Raw genomic sequence first — 19888 nt, 5'->3', positions numbered from 1 at the left:
GTGCAATCTGATCCAGCAGCAGTGACTTTTGTGGGGGCGGCCATGCTGCTGTCTGCAGTGTGTGGGGAACATCCTGCCTCCTCAGAGGGGCTGAAGGTGGACACATGGGACTCTCCTTCCTCCAGCTGTCCAAGTTCAAGTCTCCATTCTTTGTCTGGTGTGCAAGTGCCTCAACCCCTTAACTGACATCTCAATTAACTCAGCTCAGGGGAAAAACATGAAGGGAGAAAAAGAAAAAGAAACAAAGCAAAACAAACCCAACAACCTTAAAGCCATTGAATGAGGCAAGATACAGAAATCCCCAGGACACATGGAATCAAGTGTCAGGAGCTGAGAGGCCTCTGCTCTGCCAGGCTCGCAAATCTGGTTGTGTGGTTAGAAGCCAGCAGGGAAAACGAGGGCAAGGAAACTTTTATACTCTGGTGTGCGGTTTCTGGAAAGCCCAGAGTGGAATGTTTGCTGAGGGTGACCTATTTGGAACCTCACCAGTGGCTTTTGAAATAACTGTGCTCTGGATTTCAGTTGGACACATATTTAGATCCAAGTCTGGGGGAGGAGCAAGGGCACAGAGACAGGAGCTCTATTCAGTGCTGGAGTTGCTTCTGAGGACCCTCGACAGCAGAGGCTGCTCATCTGGCCTTTGAGGACCCCCCCAGGTCTTTGCCTGCAGAGTGGTGGGGTCTGTGTGGCACTATGGGGTGGGTTCCCAAAGGCTCCATGCACTCCACAGTTGGAAAAGTAAAAAGAGGGTTGGTGTATTTGTCCAAGGGGGCCTCTGTGGTCTCTCCCTCCTTCCCTTCTCCCCTTTCCTCTCCTTGCTTCTCTTTCTTCTCCTCTTCCTCCTCCCTTTTAAGGTATTTGTCACAGGACAAGGATGACTTGAACAAAGTTCTTTGTTCCCACTTCATTCTCTGAGTCACCTTCTCACAGACAGGATGGGACACGTGGTCACCAATCCCAGCCCAGATGCTCCAGGAGCACCTCCTGGAGACTCGCTCACAAACCATCCTCACCTGAGCATTTAGGAGAGCGACACTTCCGGGTCCACTTCCCAGCACTCAAATCTCCATATGTGTTAAAATTCTTGGTTAAAAGGTGAAGTTAAGCCAGGTGAGGTGGCACACACCTGTAATCTTAATATGAGCACTCAGGAGAGTGAGGCTGGAGGATCGCCACAAGTCGGAGGCCAGCCTGGGGTATACAGTGACTTTAAGGCCAGTCTGAACTACACAGGGAGACCCTCAACCCCCAACCCCTCAAAGAGCTGAAGTCCTGGCTCCTATCTCCCCCCTGCTCCAAGACTGTTGGGGGCAGATGATGACACCCTAAGCATTATCAAGATGTGTCCTATTGAATGGGGGGATCCTATTTGGGCAACAATTGCCATGGTACTGCTGAACCTGGAAACTTCCCATTTGAGAGGATAATGTCATTAGCAAGGACAAAGGCACTCCTGTCCCCCTATCCCCACAGATGCCCACCAGCTCAACCCACTCTCACTGGTTATTGAGCCTGACAAATCCCCGCAGCTACCTGGGCTAGCAAATGAGCAGACAGGATGGTTATCTCTCTATTCAAGGTTTACCCAAAGCCCTCCTAGTCTGTCTCGCCCTCTCTCTTCCTTGCACAAAAAAATCACACAAACTAAAGCTGTGTGTGGTGTCGCACATCTGTAATCCCAGCATTCTGTGAGGCGGAGGCAGGAGGATTTCAAGTTTGAGCCCAGTCTGGGCAACTTAGTGAGACTCTGTCTCAAAAACAAACAAACAAAAAACCAAAAAAAACATAAAAGTCTGGGGATGTAGCTCAGGCTGAGGCCCTAGGTTCAGTCCCCAGCACAATGTGCACACATTCACAGAACTGCACGTGTTAATGTGGTCATGTAACATTCCAGTACATGCACACAGTGTGAAATGTTCACATCAGTAAGTGTATGTACTGCCTCAGTCATTCATCAAATCTTCATGGTGAGGACATTCAGTACCTTTTCTTCAGTGTTTTGAAGTATGCAGAAACAACCCTTTTCTGCTGTCACCATCAACAACGGAACACTAGATCTTACTTCTGTCTCACTGACCAGCACGCGCATTGCATGGTGAGTCCTTGCAAAGCAGGCACCGGAACCATTGAGCTAAATCCTGGGCTGGTTTTATATTTTCTACTGTTAATGTTGGGTGCTAAGCAGTACGTTTCTTCTTGTAACACACATACACAATTTCCACACATTCTTCCAAGCAAACAAACTGGAAGTGAAAATAAAGTCTTGCCAGTTAAAAAAACAGAACAAAACAAAACAAAAAAACTCAGGTATTCATAAAATGAAGCCTGCCTGTTTCCTCACAATCCTTAAAGATGAGATAAACAAGAAGTGCTTCAAAATACTGACTAGCAGCATCTAGGTGAGAGCTGCCGAAATACAAATGCACAAAGGCTCAGCCCACCATTCACCAGCCAATCATGGGCAAGTCTTTGAATTAGAGCTGCAGCTGTGCACTGTTGTCATGGGGACACGTGAGGGTGGCATCCCACGATGCCCACAGCCCCTCCCCAGGATCTGGCGGCTAGGTGCTCTACCACTGAGCTACCCAGGCTCCATCCTCTTTTTTACTCACTCATCTTCTCCCACAACTTTCACCACCCACTGCCTTCAGCTTGCAAAACAAACTCGACTCATTCAACAATTTCTCCCTCCCCAGACTCTGGCCAGTACCATTTTGTCTCTATGAACCTCACCATACTGGGTACCTCCTCTAAGCGGAGCTTATGTTCTTCAAAGTGCTTCCATGCTGCAGCACTTGTCAGAATTCTTTCCTTTTCAAGGCTGAGTGATAACCCCACTGAAAGGACATACCACACCTTTATCTGTTCACCCCAGGTGGCATTTGGGTTGCTTCTCCCTTATAGTTACTACAAATAATAATCCATGACACCTTGAATTAGAACCTCAGATTCCTGGGCCTAAGCATCTTCAGGACAAGGCCTAAGGATCTGCATTTAGCCACATTCTAAGATGCACTATCCGGGGTTGGTTTTCTGTTGGGTTTTCTATGAGGCACAGCCCAGGGGCTTTCCTTTACTTCTTTGTGTGATCTATTAAACATTTGTCTCCTGAATTTTGGGCAGGCCTTTCTGGTGAGTGGGATTAGATGTGGTCTTGCCTTGGTATTGTTTGGCTTTACTCAGATTTGGACAAGATTAGGCATGTTCAGGGTGGTATGCCTGTAGACTGCCCAGATTTGGCATCCTCCTTTGGGAAGTGGACTCCCTACCACTTCTAGACACTCAGGCCTCTGGGCCCCTTGGTAGGTACAGTCTCCAGGTCTGCCCGGGAGTCCACAATCCAGGTGAAAGCCTGGGTGCGGGACCATTTGGCACAGGGTTGAAGCTTTTCAAAGCTTTATGTATTTATGCAAATGATGGGGGCTACACAGGGCCATTTGAGGGTGAAGGAAAAATCCTGGTGAGTTCAGCCCTGGCACTCTGATGCCAGCACTTTCGGTGGTTCTCGGGCACTGGGAGACTAAATGGCTGGGATAACAGGTGCTCAGGGGTCAAGAGCTAAACAACAACAAGGAAAGCAGCGGGCTGAGTGCCATCCTTGTTTCCTGTCTTCTCTCCCACTGCCCTCCCCTTCATTTCCACATCTCTGCTGTCATCTTTGTTTTTCTTTCGTATTTTTTCTTTTTCCCTCCTTTCTCCCCTCCCCACTCCCTATCAATACTGCTTTCTATTTTCCCCCATCTTTGCTGTTTGATGAAATATCAGCTCTCTCAAAACTATTTGTTTCGTGTTGAGTTTTGAGGAGCACAGCAAATAAAATGCGGGCTTTCTGTGCTGGGCCCACAATGAGATTGGTCTCTGAATTCCTGGCATCAGCACTGCCTGTGCCCTGGCATGGGTGAGAGGTAAAAAGGAATGCCGAAGTCTAGTTCAGAGTTCATGCTTTTGCAGTCAGAGTTTGGACAACTAGTTACTGGAGTAATTTTCAAGAATAAGACTTTACTGCCTGTCGTCTCTGGCTTGACCATGTATCCAGAGCAACCTGCAGGCTCCTGGTAAAACAGCCCCATACTGTACATGAGGGCCACACTAAGCAGAAGATCCACAGCCAAGTCTCTGACAGCGCGCTGCAGCAGGACAGGAAAGAGGAGATAATGCAGAAAGTAGGGTTATAGGCTGGGAGTGGTGGCGCACGCCTGTGATCCCAGCACTCAGGGCTGAGGCAGGAGGATCACTGTGAATTCAAGGTCAGCATGGGCTACATAGTGAGTTTAGGAACTACAAAGCAAGTTGGAACTACACAGCAAAGATCCTGTCTCAAAAAAAAAAAACAAAAAAAAAAAACCAAAAAAGAAAGCAAGGATATGATTTCTGTATCACTGTGAAGTGTGGCAGTGTGTAGGCTGAGCCTGTTTTTTTTATTAGCTGTAAGTTGTTTCTCACAGTAGAGTTTTTTTCAACGGCTTGAAAATGAACGAATCATACACATTTCGGGGGGCTGTGGGCCTGGCAGAAACAGGTGTGGGAGTGTGTTCCTCCTGAACGGGAATGCATTGAGGAACATGAAAAACACATTTGGGAGCAGGAAAAATCCAAGCGCAAATATGAAAAGTGCACACTCTCCCTACCCCCCCCCATTTGGGTCCCCAAGCACACATTTGCAAGATAAAAGACACTGTCGCAATTATAGGACAATTAAAGCTTACCATTGTTGTAAGAGCGAAAATTTCCTACAAATTTTATGTATTCATAAGTTGGAAATTCCTTTGGGTTCAAGCTGCCTCTGAGAAGATGGCAATAAAACTCTAAATCGTTGTCAGCTGGGCCATTAACGGAAGAAGGGGAGAGAAAGGAAGATGAACATTACCCAGATTGTAGACTAAACAAGTCTCTCCCTGCAGACCCTGGCGGGACTGAGCCCAGGCCTGGCCCACATATTTCTCTCATTATGACTGACTCCCGAACCTGGCTTCTAACCTGTAGCATTTTTTTTCCCCTTAGCTCATACATATTCCGCATTCTATACTTGGACCCAATTAGTCTTAATTTGCTCACAGATGTCTGTGGTGGGTTATGTAAGCATTGATTACTTCTGGTTGTTTCATATGGTATATTAAAATAAAGCTGCTCGTATAGAGCCATTCTCTTTAACTTAATCTTTTTGCTTTTCTTTGAGGTAAAATCAGATGCATGACAGGGCAAATTATTCATGGAAAATAGACCGAGGCCTGAAAAAAGCCAAGCATCCTTGCTTCTGCATGCAACTCTATATGCTTCATTAAGTGACACAGTTTACCGCCACCACGGCCACCTGCTAGCCAGGTTGCCAAATATTTTGATAGGAACTTTAAGAGTCCATACAAATACAAATGAAAATAACCAGATGACAGCCTCAGAAGACAGAATTTGAATTTTTGACCTAATTATTCAATCATGAAGTTGGTTGGTATTATACAAACTTAGCATTTTATTGTCCCCCGAAATAACAATTTTCATTGTTTGTTACTAAAAGACTCTCATGTCAAAAAAAGAATTTCTTGTCATACTTGCAAAACAGGTTATTACCCTTAAGTGCTGTGCTTTCAAATTTTTCAAATAAAAGCTGAATGTCTTATGTATTCCAAACTCCAGTTTTAGCTCTAAACTTAAAATATAGCTTGAAGGATCTCAGAAATGTTCTGAGTCATAAAGAAAATTAGTCCTCCCTTCTTAATTCATTCTAACTTTGTTTCAAAAGTAAAGTTCTTATCTTTTTAGATCTGGTAAACCCAGTAATGTGTAACTTACATTTTAGGAATTCTGGGGAGGGGGAATCCGTCAGAAGCATATGAGAAGAAAGCATTTTATAAACTTCAGAATGTTCTTGTTCCGGGAGGAAATTTAACAAATTCTGATCCATGACATCTGACTGCAACAGAAAATAAAGAACAAAAGTGCACATTCCACAAAAATGATCAATGAAAGTGAGGGTAAAAACTAGGTGCTCTTCACAGTTTGGAACTGGTTTCTGAAACAGAAAGTCCAAGACCTGATTCTCTGCGAAGAGAATTTTGAATCACAGTCTGAAAGGTTTTCCAGGGGCTGCTGTGGCAAAGGCTCAGTGGCAGAGACTTGCATAGCATGAGGCCCTGGGTCCCATCCCCAGCATCATGAAATAAGTCAATAAAAGTACAAATAGGAGGTTTTAGAGTTGTCCCCGGTGTCCTAGGACCTCCTGTGGGTACTGAAGTCCATGGAGGCCCGAGTCTCATAGAAAGATGGTGTAGTATTTGCCGGGAAGCTACACACATGCTCTTATATACTTCAAATTAGAATCCTCAATACAGTGTAACAAATGCTTTCAATAGTTGTTACATTTTATTGTTTGGGGAATAATGACAAGAAAAATGTTCATACATGTTCAGCACAGACACAATTTTTTTCAAACATTGTCAGTCTGTAGTTGGATGAGTCCTGTGGTGGGGAACCAGGGGACGCAGAGGGTCCCCTGTACTTGCTCAACTGTTTCAAAGAATGCAGGGCCCTGCCTGTCAGGCACATAGACATGGAGGCCCCGCTTGCCGGAGAAGCCTGATCTACCCATGCTCTGCATTCCCGCTGGGCAGAGCGGGTGATGCGTGTGCCGCCCCACAGCCTCTGATCGCTCATTTAAACTGGGCCAAGCAAGACGGGGACCTTCCTTGACCTATAGGCTGGCAAAGGCCATCTATTGAGTTCTTAAAGATCACTCATGGATGGAGTTGCCCTTTTCTTCTCAATGCCTAGACACCAGTATACAAAATCAATGAAAGACAGAGAGTCTGGATACAGCTTTGTCCCATAACACCACCCCAGAAGAGGGAAATGGCCTTGAATTTGCATGATTATGGGAGCTTCTGGCCACAGGGTTGCTGAGGAACTGAAGTTTCAATTTCATCCCGTTTTCTCTTTTTTCCCCATTAAGTTTATTGGTGCATTTAAAGCAAACAATACAGTTACATTTATCACTGGGATCTTGTATCCTTACATGACAGATCTTGGTTCTTCTTTTTTTCCCATACCCCTGCCCTCCCTTCACCCCCTTCACCCTACCCTATTTACAAAGACTTTGTTTCCATTTTTTCCTTTTTTCATGTTTTTTCTTTTCCCTTATTTCCTTTCCCCTCCCCTTCCACTTCCCCTTTAGCCATGTACTTCCTATTTCACACTTCATCCTGTTTTCACTGAAATCTGAAGAGCCACATGTGACTAGTGATAATCACACTGGAGAGAGCAGGGAGGAGCTCACCATAGAAAGAGGAGACAGGTACGTTGCTCCCTGCCTCAGTCTCCCTCAGTAGACTCATGCACACCCACAGCTTCTAATGCCACCTACATATACCCGGATGCTTGGGCTCAACCTTCCAGCTGCCACTCAGAGTCACATGTGTCCACCACATCCTTGCTCAGCCCCACCTACATGCGCTGCACAGGAAGTGGTCATCTGGCCACGCCTCACACCACACACCCAGTAGCACCTTTGGCTCCTTCCTTTTGCACCTGGACCTCTGCACTGTGTGCACGCGCACTACTCTAACTCTCCCTCCTCCATCGTGTCTGTTTCTAGGGCTTCTGTCTCTGCCTGGACCATGTCACCTCTTATTCCAGATGATCCGCCCATGCTGGGTCCCTCTGCTACCACACTTGCCAGCTGTGTGAGTGTGGCCCGGTCATGGCAAAGTGATGATTAGACACCACTGAGTGTCGCTGCTTGAGTTAAACAGCACACAGCAAGCCTTGGATAAATGCAGGGGTGATGACGTGCTGAGTGAGCATTTCCTGGATGACACAGACGCATCTCCACCTTGCTGGCCTCTTCTTTTCCTTTTTTGCCATACTGAAGATTGAACCCAGGGTCTTCATACTGAGCTGCATCCCCAGCCCTTTTTTATGCTTTTACATTTTGAGGCAGGGTCTCACCAACTTGCTCATTTACCCAGGCTGAGCTCCTGACTCAGCCTCCCAGAGTGTTGGTGTGTGCACCACCATGCCTGGCTACGCAGTGGCGTTTTGTTGTTTATGGAGGAGCCGATTCATCTCTGTCTCCTTCGTACCCACAGGAGCACCTGAGCATTGCTCACTTGGTATTCCTGATGTTGTCAGAACATTCTTGGCCTTCAACACAAAGGCAATGCCCAGCTGAGAAAGACGTGGCCAGCAAACAAGGTGCCACACAGAGAATACTGAAGTGCTGTGCTGACTCCTGGGTGGGGGTAGGGGACTCACAGGGAATGATTCCCAGAGGGAGGGATCCTTGAGTGGGGTCTGGGGGACATGGTGCTCCAGGCAGGTGGGGGCCACTAAGTATTGTGTGCTTGTGTGTGTGTGTGTGTGTGTGTGTGTGTAGGAAGCTGCAGAAGAGGAGGTGTAGAGGAAAGTGGGGCCCAGATGTAGGGGGACCTAGGAGTCTGTGTAGGGCCTTGAGGCATGGAGGGGTGGCAGGGTGGACGTCCTGGCTTCACATGGGCCAGTCATGATGCTTCCACTCTATGAGAGTACGAAAGCAATGCACATTCATTAGAAACTGCACTTAAGAGTTCTGAGTTGGCATCTCTTCCTGGGATGGTAATACATGGCCCAATTCTCTCCAGAGCGGTGATACTGAACCAGAGCTCCGAGTTGGCTCCCGGGATCATGAAGGGACACAACTGATACTCTGGGACACTGCTGCTCAGCTAAGGTGTCCTGCCGTTTAGGTGGGTGCAAAGCACTTTTGATCTAGCATAGTTACAACTCTCAGGTTCACTGGAGCAGCAGCCGCTGCAAGCAGAGGAGCAGCTGTCATTGGGTTTTAAGGAGATTCCACTGAGGGCTGACGGGAGGGTAAGTGAAGCAGAATGTGAACAAGAGAGCCAGGGCAGGGTGGAAAGAGGACACTCACGGTTTCTATCTAGATGTACCCCAAAGCCTCGTGTACCCCTAAGTGGGGCTCCTGGGAGGAGACTGCACTGTGGGGGTGTAAAGCTGGCTTGCTGTTGGCAAACGGGGTCTGGTTGGAAGAGGTGGCCATTCAGGGTGGTCTGGAAGGGTTCATCTTCCTTCCTGCTCTTTCCTTCTCCCCTGCTTCCTGCCACTATGCCACAAGTAGCTTCTCTTCTGCCATCCTCTTCTGACACGCCACCCTGCCAGCTGACCATGGACTGAACCTCTACAAACCACGAGCCAAAATAAACCTCTCCACCTTTTTGTTGTGGGTGTCAGGTATTTTGTCCTAGAGACAAAGGATAGGGCCCAAAGCACTCATTCATTGCCATACTACAACCAGTACCACTCAGGGATCTGAGGTGCCAGGGGTTGTTTGGGCACCACACAGCTGGCAAAATCCCTGTGCCCCTGGCTTCAGCATCTTACTGGGTAAGGACTTGGACACAGCAGGCAGTAACTTAGATGGGTGGCTCCAGTTTTATCTCCACGGACAACAACTCTATCAATCCCCCCAAAGTTCATGCCTGCTTCTCCACCTTCCTTCTGAGTTCTTGATGTTATTTTAAGCCCATTCCCTCTAGCTTTTATAGCAGATGACTAATGTCCATGGATGACAGTCTTTCTTCTTAAAGAGATTTCAGACACATTAGAATGATAACTAAGTTGCCCCATGGTCTTTTCTTGCAGGGGTACATCTGAGGCTACTCCCCCAGGAGCACAGGGGCTGAGGCTGTGGGCACCTTGGCCTGGTGACTTTTGGAGGCAGCAGTGGGCAGATGGGTTAATCCATAGGGCCCAGAATGCACTTCCGGGTGCTGAAAATGTCCACAAACAGCGACAAGTTGATAATTTAAACCCTAGTGCTGACCAGCAGGTAAATAACATCAGCAGTTGAACTGTTCCTTGAATGAGCCAAGCTCTGTTGAATAAAATAGCAATTATGGGCTTAGGGGAGGGCTGGTGCCACTGCAGCAGCAGAGTCACCTTAGCTTCAGCCTCCTTACCTGTCAGGTGCAGGAGGTGGCTCTTTCCCCACCTGCCCCAGGCTGCAGTGCCCAGGAGCCAGCCCTCTGCTGAGCTGGCCTAGGAAGCCTGCCCTGCATTCTGTACCCATCCCTCCCACATTTGCCCTGGGTGGAGCCACGGGACCCCGGGCAAAATTGCAGACTTTCCCTCTTGAACCAGCAGCACCAGTTCAAGGACACCAGCAGGAGAAGTGGGCCTGTAACAGAAGCACATGGAAGGTTGGGTGCAACGGTGCATGCCTGTAACCCCAGCACTCTGGGAAGCTGAGGCAGGAGGATCATAAGTTGGGAGCTCAACCGGGCAATTTAGAGAGACACTATCACAACATAAAAAATTAAAGAAAGGGCTGGAGATGCAGCTCAGTGAGAAGATCTTGAGTTCCATTCTCAGTACCACATGCACACACACACACACACACACACACACACACACACACAGACACATAAAAGGGCACAGAGGCAGGGTGTCTGTCCTGGAATATCCTGGACCATGCCCGAGGGCCCCAGCAGGGACACTTATAACATCCATCCGGAAATGACAGATGGACCACACCAGCACTTTCCAAGGTTCCCCCTGGAAAGGGTGCAGAGGTTGTAGTGCCCTCCTGTAGTGGAATTTGGGAGCACTGCACTAGGAAAACCTGGGTCAGTGGCACGGAGTGGTGGAAGGCAGCAAATCTCACCAACAGCTTAGCACAAGGAGCTGTCAAAGAGTCTGTTTCCATTACGGAGGAGAACTTGTATGATGCTAGGCAAAAGGCTTGTTAGGCAGGTTAAGCATCCCTAAAGCAAAAATCCACCGTCCACAGCTTTTAGGGGCTGGTGTGGTGCTACAGGTGGAAAATTCCATAGCAGGAAACTTTCATGCACAAAATTCTCAAATATATTGTACAAAGTTAACTTCAGGCTGTGTGTAAGGTGTATAGGAAATATAAATACATTTTGTGTTTTGACAAGATGCTCACTATGCAAATATTTAAGCATATCCAAATATATGCAAACAGTCCAATAACTGAAAAACCCTAAATCCAAAGCACTCTGGCTACATCCGATAGCCTGTTGGTCTCTCCTGCTTCATAAATGCTTGAGCCTGACATTGTTTCCTTCTGGGGAGACTGGGTCATCCACACACACATTTCTCACTTCTGCACTATGTGAGCCCCAGGCCTCCCAGAAATACACCTTTCTGCCTCTAGACACCTGGAAAGACTCCTCCCACTACATGGTGGCTCGGTGCTGACTCCATCCCAAAATCATTCTCTGCTTTGAGCTATTTTTTTTTCTTTGTCAAGCTAGCAAAGAAAAGTTCTAAGATTTCATCAGGAACAAAGCCATGCCAAAGGCTCCCAATGGAGCACTCAGCATCAGTACTAAGAGGAAGGGAGCGACCTTGGCCTGCTATGACCCTGCCAGCCCCCAGGACACAGGGGCGGGGGGCTCCTGCAATGGGTGTGACACCCACAGGCCAGTGCTTCAGGGGATGGACGGTGGCCTCCTGTCCTGGCCAGCACTGGGTCCCAGATGGCCAGGTGTCTCCCAGTGAGCCCTTACCCACACAGCTGGCTGTTTGCTTTCAGCCCTGCTGTTCTGTCACACACTTGCTGGTCCTTCCCATTCTGATTCTTTGTCCTCTAGAGATTCTCCCTGCTCTCCCAGTACTGGAGATGACTGAGCTAGCCATTTTTAATTCTTTATTATGAGGCAAGGTTGCTAAATTGCCCAGGTTGGCCTCTGATTTGTGATTTTCCTGCCTCAGCCTTCTAGAGTGCTAGGATTACAGGTGTGGACTACCAAGCCCAGCCCCCAAGGGCTTCTGAAATGCTTTCACCTCTGTGGATATGTCCTGGGCTCACCCCAAGGAATGAGTAGGTACAAACTGAAGCAAAGGCAGAATTGTTGAGCTGCATACCGTATCGGGGGTGGGTTGGTGATTGGCTGGGCTTGGAGGAAGGAAAGAGATTTGAGAATGATTTATCCCCATCACCATGATGCTTCTGGAGTGCTGATGTTCATGGTCAGGTGCTGCAGGAATAAATGGTGGGAGGAAGTGGAAGGCTGGCTGGGGCCTGTGAGGAACCTTTGAGAGTGGGTCCTCTGTTGTTCTGCCACAGATCTGTGAGTTGGGGTGACTCAGGAGTCGGCAGGGATTGTGCAGAGAGGGGTAAGGCAGGGATGGAGAGAGGAAGGAGGGAGAGGAAGGGAGGGCATGAGTGGGGAGGGACATCTGTCTGCCAGAGCCTGTAACACCCGTGGCCATGCAATCTCCAGCCTCCATGGCCGGCCTGGCTGCAGAGCTGGCCTCTCCTCCCAGCCTCCTCAAACTCTCCATGAGTTCTTCCAAGACTCAGGTCCATCAACGTCTTCCCAGGATTTGTTCCCGCTGCCAAACACTCACCGCTATGGAGCACCACAACCTTCTTGTGACCTCAGACATGGCCTCAGGGAATCCCCAAGCTCACCCCAGTCTGAGCCATCTCTTGCTTCTTCCTCGGGTCCCCTCTCAGTTGACTGGGGATGTCTGGTATCCCCTGAGCTCTGCTAACTGTTCTGTGACTCTTGTGTCAAGATGACAGGCTGTGCCCTACTCTTGGCTTAACTTTGTTGAGACTGTGGTGTCATACTTGTCCCAGGATGACAAAAGGCTGTACCTGCCCTTCATCAGGGACCCTGAGCTTGTCCTGGTCTGCTCCCTCAGGACTCCTGGCTCTCAAGCATTCGCCTCTCCCACACAGATTCCCCACCTGTACCAACTCCCAGCTAACAGACTCCAGGAAAATATGACAGTGTGCACAGCAAAAGCCATCGGTGCTGTGACTCACCGGCAAGTGCCCAAGGAGTGGTGTGATGCTGTCAGAGACGTACAAGATGCTGCCATCTGTGGTCACCGCGATGATGAAGCCATCTAATGCCTGCAGAAAACATAACATTGGAAAGCTCCTTAGAGATGCTTTTATGGAAGCTCATGGACCCATTTTCTGACATGGGCTTTGTTTTGTAATCCTCAGAGTATTTCCATGAATAGCTTCAGACCACTTTTCTGTTGTGCACACAGGACGGTTTGCATAGAAATGCCCGGCCTGGGAATAGTGCTTGCAATATACTACAGGCTCCATAGAAAAGTTCACTGCTTGGTATCATAAATAAAATTTAGCCATGGGCATTGCTTCAGTAGCTTAATGATGGAAATGCTACTGAGCTAAATGGGAAATCTTATCATCCTCACTAGAAGACATCAGCCGTATCTTATAGTCCTCCCCCAATACCAGGTTGAGTTCAGTAGTAAGCATTTATTGTAAAATATAAGGCCAAATCAATGCCTTCCAAACAGAAACTGTGCCCGTTGGCCAAGGTAGACCTCTGCCTACACTCACTGCCACAAAAGTAGCTCCTGGAGGAGGAGCCCTCTGAAAGCATTTATGTTATTCCTACGTTGGGAGGGGGTTTGTTAACTCAGATGCATATAGAAGCGTTTCTCAACATCAAAAAAATGCATTCAGGGAAAAATATCTACTGAGTCCCTCTGCTGGGTGCAGTGTTTGGAGTGCTTGTATGTAAAAGGTTTAGCATGGACAATGCTTTCCCACTCAGCAGATGCATTCACTGTGTTGCTTTTAGAGTTTGTATTGAGATTTATTTTAAGGTGGATACTTTAAATGCTTTTTCCATAAGACACATCTCAAAGTTGATTTCTAAAATTCAGATTGTGTAACTCAGCTGAGAAAGTGGTTGTACTGACGTAGGTGACCTGGGAAGGGATTAAAAATGAAGCCCCTTCACCAGAAAGCTAACCTGTTTGGCACAATACAGTACAGATGCCTGGGGAGTGCCCAGTGCACATCTGTCCCTAGTGTTTTCCTGACTGGATCCTGCAATGTCATCTCCCTCAGGTCTGAATACTTTTCTGCTTTTAGGAGAAAAGTTAAGTATGTGTTTAGAAAGTTCCAGAAACATTTTGTTTGCCTTCCACTAGATCCTCTGGGTATTACTGATGATCTGCCCAGCCAGGGGATGACGTCTTTGCAGGAGGAGGGTGTGACTTGACACAGGCCACTCACCACATGCAGGGTACCTGGGTGACACCCATGTTGTGACTGCCTGGCCACCAGGAAAAGCAACACCAGGTTATTGTCTTACAGTGATGCACATGAATTTTAAGACTGAAAGATACATTGAAGCACATTTCTTCTACCTCATCCTTTCAAATTATATCAGTGGCTCTCCACTGGGGGACATGCGGTAGTGTCTGGGATATTTCTGGTTGTCATTTGGAGTGGGTGGTGCTGTCCCCTACAGGGCAGAGGTCAGAGGTGCTACCAAACATCCCATAATGCACTACACAGCCCTCTATCCAAGAATCGGGTCCAAAATGTCCATCATGCTGAGGCCAAGAGACTGGATTAATGTACAGGTTATGGAGAACAAAAGAAGAGCCCTTCCAAAGTGGAAACCTGCCAACTGGTGCTTTTATTTGTCTTTCTCTAGATTATTTTACTAAATTATATTTTCTTTTATTTTAAAATGTAAACATATTTTTGATACAGTGTCTCAGTATTTTGTTCAGGGGGCCTTTTGGACTCACTATGTAGCATAGGGTAGCTTTGAACTCATGGAAATCCTCCTGCTTCTTCCTCCCCAGTGCTGGGATTACAGGCATGCACTACCACACCCAGACAGGAATTTTAACTGATACATGAAAACATAAAAATTGTGTCTATTTGTGGGATCCCATGTGATATTTTAATACATGTATAGAATAGAAAGTGCAATGTTTAAATCTGCTTAAACATATCTGTCCCCTCAGTTATCATTTTTTTTTTTTTTTGTACTGGGGATTGAACTCGGGATCTTGCAAGGCAGGTGGTGGCACCACTGAGCTAAATCCCCAGCCAGTAACCATTACTTTATGGCAAAAACATTCAAAATCCTTTCTCCTAGCTTTTAAAGATATATAGGACATGAGCATCACCTCTAGTCACCTTCCTGTGCAACAGTACACGAGAACTGGTTCCCCTCTAACTGTAACTCACTGTTTAGTGACCAACCTCTCGCCACCCTCCCTTCCAATTACTCCATACTGCTCTCCTCTCCTGGAGGTGACAATTTCTAAGGGGTGGACGACTGCCGATGATGTCAGCTGGACCTTTCTGGAAAAAGCAGATTGAAGGGCTGAGAAAAGTAGGAGCTACACAAATGGTCTTTTTGCACGGCGAGCCTGGGTCCCTCTGGAATTTGTCAAGAGAGTGGGTGTAAAAAGCTGAAGGTATTTATAGACAGAAGATCTCTTTCATCTGCTCCTTGGCATTTTCCATCAAATGTACAAGGACCACACTGAGTTTCAGTGGTAGGGATGCTGGTCCTCGCTTTGGAAGCCCTGCAGCACTATCTGAGAGTGATTTCACCCAGGCCACCATACTGCAAGCTGTCTTGCCTGGGCAAAGCAGGTTAGGCTGGGACACTCACTGCCAAAGGTGCCAGTTGGCACAGAATTTTATGCCTGCACACACAGGAGAGAAATAAAAGCTTCTCTTCCTGCAAAATCTCTAACTCTGATGGAACTTTCTTGCATTTTCCAGGACAGCCTCCAGGCTAAGGGACTAGATTGCTGTGGCCTTTCTGATTATATTCAGCAACAGGAACTCCCGAGTCCCAGCAAGCAAGAGCTTTCTGTCCACTGGAGTTAACTTGTCTGAGTACTGGGCCCTTATACTTGACCATAGGGGCTGGTTGGAAACCTGGCCATTTTTATTCTTTCAAACCCCTCAACTGTGCGAGTCTTCCTGCATCAAGTCTTGTGCTTTTCTGAGAGAAGAAGGGGAGGAAGGACGGATTCTCACTCAGAGCACCAGGGTACCCTGGAAGAAGCAAGGGTTCTTTCCTAGATTCCATCCTTGTTAGGATAAAGAGACCTTCCCAGGAGCCAGGACACAGCATCTGGTCCTCCTGACCTCTGAGGATAGACAGCACGTACATCTGGAATGTGAAACCGAGACAATATTTGTGAGGGACCCGTGGGGTGGGGTTGGTATCTCAGGCCACTGAGGAAGAGACAGGAGAGCCCTGGTCACAGCACCAGGTCTGCGTCTACTGAAGAATGGCGGGGAGTAGAGATCTCGCCCTGTCTGAGATCATTCAAAAGCATTGGTTGGTGGGCTTCCAGCCCAGAGCAGTGACTCACAGAGCCTGCTGGTTATACAGGCTACATTTCTGAGCCAGTTTATGTATCTGTGTGCCTTCCTTTCTGCCTGCCTCAAGCAGTCTACACCTGGAGCAGGTGCATAAGGAGCACACAGACTACCCATAGAAATCTGAGTATCTTTCTCTAGAATCTCCAATCTCTTGAATCAAAGTCATGCCTTCTAGCCCTGAAATGCATTCATTTTTAACTTTATAAAAGTCTGGTTTCCTCAAATTCTTTTGCTACTTTGAAACTCACCGAAAAAAGGGAAGAAGGCTATGTGTGCTACTGACTCTTAAAAAAAAGACAGTGATGCCAGGAGGTCATGTGTTTTAAGTACTTTTCCAAAAGAATGGAAAGATAAAGTGATGTACATCAAGTTAGCACAATGATATACTAAGTCAACATTATATCTCCCAAGCTGCTTTAAATTTAACATACTTAAAATGCATTGCCTCTGCAGAAAGTTCTGTATTTTCTTTAAATATAATTCCTGTGTAGAGTTAAGCAGCTTTCATTTTATGCAAATGTTCATTAATGCATTTATATTTCATAATATTTGGACATCTTTATTCAGGCATTTTCTTATTCCAGTACTTTCTGTTTTCTGCATAATCTATGTAAAGTGAAGTTTATATCAGTCTGGTAAAGGCGCATAGATGAGATACAGAAAGATCTGTTCTAAGAAGCCATTTTCTGGTCAGCTGGTGGGAGCCTTTCCCAGCACATGGCCAGTGACTCCTCCCCTGTCCCGCAGACCCCCACGCATGGATAAATGTACAATGCTGGGGGAGGCCACTTGCCAGGCAGGCCAAGCTTCCACACACACGACCCCACAGGTGAGCCAGGCACCCCACGCAGAGGAAGGAACATGGGCATCTTAGCGCAGCAAGAGCATGGGCCGAGCAGAGGCTCAAGGTCCCTGGCTTCACCCGAGTGCCACACTGATGTGATATGAGCTCAAGGCAAAAGCAAGCTTTAAAAGAAAACTTGCTTTTTCAAATGTTTCTACTAAGGGAAAAATATAATCACTGCATCCTGAAGAGGATACCTGTGGGCCAGTGACAGAATATTGTGATTGTGCCTTCCTCTCCTTCCCTCCTCTGTCTGCCTCTGCCCCAATTGGAAGCTACTTCGGCCACAAGCACATTCAGTTTGGGAATTCATGCATCTATCACCCAACTCAGGCATCAAGATGTGAGCAATCACAGGCAGAGCCTTGGACCTTATCTATTTCCAGAACTGCTTCCACAGTTAAGGCCCATTGTTTCTTTGGGCTCAGGGGCTTATCAGGGACAAGTAGGGACAATTTAATTTGCATTCAAGGACTGGGGATTTAGCTCAGTGGTTCTGGGGACTGCCTTGCAAGTGCGAGGACCTGAGTTCGATTCTCCAGTACCAAAAATAAATAAATAAATAAATATATTCGCATTTGATTAAGGTAATCTGAAAGGGCATTCACCTCCAACATCAGCTGGGTGAATTCCTCATTACTAAGGAATGAAGGCTTCCAGTCTTGCTGAATGTCGCAGATTTCCGTTTGTGCGGAGACTTCTATAAACAAAATGAAACACAAAAAAGCTTTTATGTTCAAGGCACCTAGAAATTGGAATGAACAAATAAAACACATGTTACTTCTCTATGGTTTTGCGCAAGCCTCTGCGCAGCTTAATTAAACTCTGGGTGTAATGGGCTCAAAAACACTTTTGACCTTCTCAGAACCCTTCAGTGAAGCTTTTGGGCAAAGAGTCCCCCACCCTTAGCCTGGTGTGGTGCCTGGCACTTGCAGGTGGCACCATGCCCTTCAAATTAAGTAGGTGCCACTTATCAAGGCAATGGGAGCAAAGACTGGGATGGCAGACATCTTTTTAAATTGCTGCTTCATGGTCAAGGCAAAGCCAAATACTGTAGAGACCTGGGATTTTCAGAATTCCAAGGACTGTGAGTGTAGATTAATGGTACAGCTCATACTTTGCATTTGTAAGGCCCTGGGTTTGATCCCCAGCACTACAAGAAAAAGACAAGGGAAAGGAAAATGGAGAGGGGGAGGAAAGGGAGGGAGAAGGAGGAGGAGGAGGAAGAAGAGGAGATGAGGAACAACCTTACAAAATTCCAGAAATATCTACATTTACAGGAGATAACTCACTGTGTCTTGCAGAACATAACAGATTTTTCAGCATTTCCATTACTGAACATGACTTAATTGTTTTTAGGGACCACACTTACTCTTCTCAAAACTTTGTGGGGTTAAACTACACCCATTTTATGTAACCACCCTGTACTGGAAGTGTTAGTCACATTTGTCAATTGAATAATCATCAGCCTACACAAGACCCTTTACATCTTCCAGCTCTTTTGCAATTTTCAAAACATGGTTTGTTTTATTATGAAGTTATTGTTGATAAGAATATTACAGATAGCACAAATGTGGTATCTTTATATATTTGAGTTTCTTTTTCCTGTTTATTCTTCATCTTAAACCAACACTTTGCTCCACCTTATGTGGCAAGAGGTCTCTTTAGAGATTATTTTCTCAGTGCTTAAAAAACTATAAAAGCTCATGACTTAAACCCCAGGGAATAAAACTCGCCTGCTGAACAACTTCCTGGAGAAATGCAAATTGTTCAGGCAGCTAATCTATCCACTTTAGGAGAAAGATTTCAAGGCTTTCTCCTTTGCACTTTTTTCTTTTTCTTTGTTTAGTGCTGGAGATAGAACCCAGGGTCTCATGCATTCTAAGCACCCACTCCAGAACCAGGCCACATGCCTGGCCCTGCACCCATGTTGTTGGCGCCCCTCTTAGGTAGAGCAGCGTGATAAATTCTGCTGTGTGGATGAATGAATCTGAGTGAACTCTGCAGGTTCTCATAAACAAGCAAGTGGGAAGGGCCCAGTTACACATGTGACTATAAACTCTTACCCCTTCTACCCATTATCTAAGGTTTCTGCCAGTGCCAAGCTGTACTAGGAAATTTTCTTCCTTCCAGTGTTTGAAAGAACGACTCACAGCTGTTGTTGTGAAAGATTGGAGCTGTTGTTCTTTCATGGTTTTAAAGGAATACAAAAGTGATGCTAAGAGCTGTTGGCAACTGAATATGGGAAGAAATCCAGGAGAGGAAACCATGCTGGCCATCAGGTGGTCAATAACACTGACTAGAGCCGACTTCAGAAGGCCGGAGTGTGTGGCTACCTCACAGTGCGGGGTGCCAAGATGCATATGGTGAAATGCATGCTAGGAAGCAGAGGCAGGTGTCACACACACATCCTGACCAGTGTGCATCCTGGAGTGTTGCCCAGGCAGGAGAGAGAGGGTGAAACTCCCAAGTCTTCACACAAATGACTGCCACAGTTTGATCACGTAGAAAAAAGATGGAATCCATAAGCACTTTCTCCCTTCTCCCCAAAACAAATGAGGTACAATAAAAATTATATTACTACAAAACACACATTATTATTAATCCTCCTCAAAATACTCTACCTTGCTCCCAGACACTCTTACCCATCATTTTTGCCCCTTTCTGAAGCAGTTCTGGAAGTTCTTTTTCCTGAGTGTGCTTAGCTCTGCTGTTGTGGTTGCCTCAAATGTCCTGAACTGATTCAAAACATTTGCCCTTCACGGTTACTTTCATTTTGGGGAAGAGGCAGAAGTTGAACAGTGCCAAATCCAATGAATAAGGTGGGACACAGCATCCGGTTATGAGCTGCCTTTCTGTTGGATGGCACTTGGCAGCAGTACTCAATGTAT

General features: G+C 46.7%; 1 protein-coding gene across 3 annotated transcripts in view; it reads right to left on the bottom strand.

The window, feature by feature from the left end:
* Positions 1-19888, bottom strand: part of Npas2 (neuronal PAS domain protein 2) — a 145086-nt gene that overhangs the window by 32513 nt on the left and 92685 nt on the right. For all 3 annotated transcript variants that reach the window (XM_010637129.3, XM_010637130.3, XM_010637128.3), the window contains 4 exons: positions 17606-17697; positions 12788-12877; positions 5788-5908; positions 4707-4820 (listed from right to left, as the gene is read on the bottom strand). In XM_010637129.3, the coding sequence (XP_010635431.1) occupies positions 4707-4820; positions 5788-5908; positions 12788-12877; positions 17606-17697 (417 nt within the window). The remainder of the gene's footprint in view (positions 1-4706; positions 4821-5787; positions 5909-12787; positions 12878-17605; positions 17698-19888) is intronic.

Source organism: Fukomys damarensis, unplaced genomic scaffold, assembly GCF_012274545.1.
Source record: "Fukomys damarensis isolate Sample0158 unplaced genomic scaffold, DMR_v1.0_HiC HiC_scaffold_9, whole genome shotgun sequence".
Classification (NCBI taxonomy): domain Eukaryota; kingdom Metazoa; phylum Chordata; class Mammalia; order Rodentia; family Bathyergidae; genus Fukomys; species Fukomys damarensis.
Note: the sequence above shows the minus strand (reverse complement) of the source record. Positions and strands in the feature narration are given on the sequence as shown.